The sequence below is a fragment of the Gavialis gangeticus genome, unplaced genomic scaffold (assembly GCF_001723915.1).
Source record: "Gavialis gangeticus isolate Ggan-Ray unplaced genomic scaffold, GavGan_comp1, whole genome shotgun sequence".
Lineage (NCBI taxonomy): Eukaryota > Metazoa > Chordata > Crocodylia > Gavialidae > Gavialis > Gavialis gangeticus.
This window is the reverse complement of record NW_017729033.1, coordinates 79,713,129-79,715,486: the sequence shown is the minus strand read 5'-3', so window position 1 is coordinate 79,715,486 and position 2,358 is coordinate 79,713,129. Positions and strand designations below refer to the sequence as shown.

Below are 2,358 nucleotides of genomic sequence, written 5' to 3'. Positions count from 1 at the left end.
GAAATCTAATCTTAACTCAGGGCTACAGTCAGCAGTAATTCCATTTAAGTCAAGAGAAAGCAGAAGAAACTCCATGTAGGTAACAGGGGGGCATCGACATGTTCATTAATGCGCAGTGCCTACTGCGCATTAAATTTAGTACTTGTAAAAGGAAGTACTAAATAAAGGCGCAGTAGGCTTCCCTACTGCATATTAGCATAATCACTTTTTTTCATGACAGTTAATGCACAGTAGACTAATACTACTGCACATTAGCCTAATAGCACAGTTTTTGCCATGACACTGTAATGCACAGTCAGTCAGTCTACTGTGCATTAAGCATCTCATGGATACATTAAATAAAACCAGAGTAAATGAAATAAGAATCATATCCAAAATATTCATTTACTAGTGCTTTTATAGAAGACTGAGAGATTAAAGTGATGTTTCTAGCAATCACCTTATTCTTTTTAAATAACCCTCATAATTTGTTTAAATTTATTTTCAGAGTATGGGCTGACTATGAACAAGGTTTTGGAAATTTTGTCTTGAGAAACGGTGAATACTGGCTTGGAAATAAAAATCTTCACTATCTGACCAGTCAAGGTAAGATTCGTATCAAAATAATTTTCTTCTTTAGCTGCCTTTGCCCTCTAGACAGATCTACCGTCTGTTTTTTGTTTGTTTGTTTGTTCGTTGTTTTGTTACTTTGCCTTTTCAGCATCAAAATCTGATATCTTTGCACTAGAGTTAAATCCTGTGTTTGAATGGAGTTTCTGAGGGCTTGTACCAGTACAAAACCCATCAGAATCGAGACAGTGCTCTGCAGTAAATAAGGACATACCGTTTTGAACATTCAGAATCTTCAGATCAGTTTGACTGACAGTTCAGGCCCAGACAGTGAACTTCATTTAGTATGGGTTTGTAATGGTATCGATCTGAGCATCTTTTAGCATTTCTAGCATCTTGGGAATGATGATGATGACAATATCTCCCTCCTACTGATTTACTGTTCTAACTTAACCGCCCTTTGATATTAGATTACTGATTGTTAGAACTCCATTTCTTTGCTTACGCAGGCAGCCAGCATAGCTGAAGTCTATGCCATTGCATCCTCTATGCTACTAGTAAATGAAGTTAGCCTGAGTTTACCTGCATGTGGTAGAACACTAACAAACACTTGGCCAGTTTGCTGACAGCTTACATTAGGAGCATGTCCTGACTGCTCAATGAACCTTTGAGTATATCAGGTAAATTCTCGTATGAGATAAGGAATCTAGGTCAGTGGGACAGGATAAATGGAAGTGACAAGAAAATGTGGTTCACATATTCAGGGCCAGACCCGCACAAACTATCACAGCTCCACTGGAGAGTTTCTCACTTTTACACATGCTGAAGATTTGGTTTTGGCTGTTAACCTTTTCATCTACAGAGGAGTTGAAGGGTTTGTCCTTCCATACCACAGCTGGGTATCCTGCTGTAAAGCATGCCCACCCACTTGCTCCCATGTGCACTAAAATATTGGTTTAGCACCTTCTCTTTTAAATAAGGCCTCTAAAATTTGGAAAATAAAGACTAGAAAGAGGATTACAAATATGGAACATTCTGTAAAGAAGACAGAATACATTCATGCAAGAAAGAACAAAAACCAGGGTTTTAATCTTTTTTTGTATAACTAATACATTGTTTTTATTCTGGAGAATGCAAAGAAGGATGCTATAATAGGAATTATATTTTGTTGTTTAAGGAAACTATACTTTAAGAATTGATCTAATTGATTTTGAAGAAGAACGGCGCTTTGCACAGTATACAAACTTCAGAGTTGCAGATGGAGAGGTAATAATCAGTGTTTTAATTAAAACGTTAATTCTGTTAACAACCAGTATTATATTAGTCTGTAAAAATAGTTTCTGTATTTTTCTTGTACATATGGTATCCAGTGTTTCTTATTATCATGTTTTCTTTCTTATCAGTTGCCTGGAATTTTAGATTGTATAACAGCTCTCTGGTTTAAGCTTGTCAATTGGTTTCAGTCAACCATAATTTGTGTCTGTCTAAAAGGTTTACAATTAGTCTTTTGATTCTACAGCAACATTTATAAATAATAAACAGTTTTCACAGAATTTTGCTGATGCTGTTAATGATCCTGGCCTGCCAAATTTTTTACAAGAAATGTGCTTCATAAGGTGAAATTTTATTAAGCAATATTAGCCTTCATAAACCACAGCATATACTCTTTGCTAACAAAGGTCATCATTCAGCACAGTACTTCAACATGTGTCTAACTTTAAATATGTGAGTAGTCCTCTTGAAATAAGTTCATAAAGACTAGTCATGTGATTAAATTTCATAGATTTCATAGACATTAGGGCTGGAAGG

General features: G+C 35.7%; 1 protein-coding gene across 2 annotated transcripts in view; it reads left to right on the top strand.

Moving 5' to 3' along the window:
* Positions 1–2,358, top strand: part of FGL1 (fibrinogen like 1) — a 49,616-nt gene that overhangs the window by 39,056 nt on the left and 8,202 nt on the right. For both annotated transcript variants that reach the window (XM_019526574.1, XM_019526573.1), the window contains 2 exons: positions 488–585; positions 1,727–1,815. In XM_019526574.1, the coding sequence (XP_019382119.1) occupies positions 488–585; positions 1,727–1,815 (187 nt within the window). The remainder of the gene's footprint in view (positions 1–487; positions 586–1,726; positions 1,816–2,358) is intronic.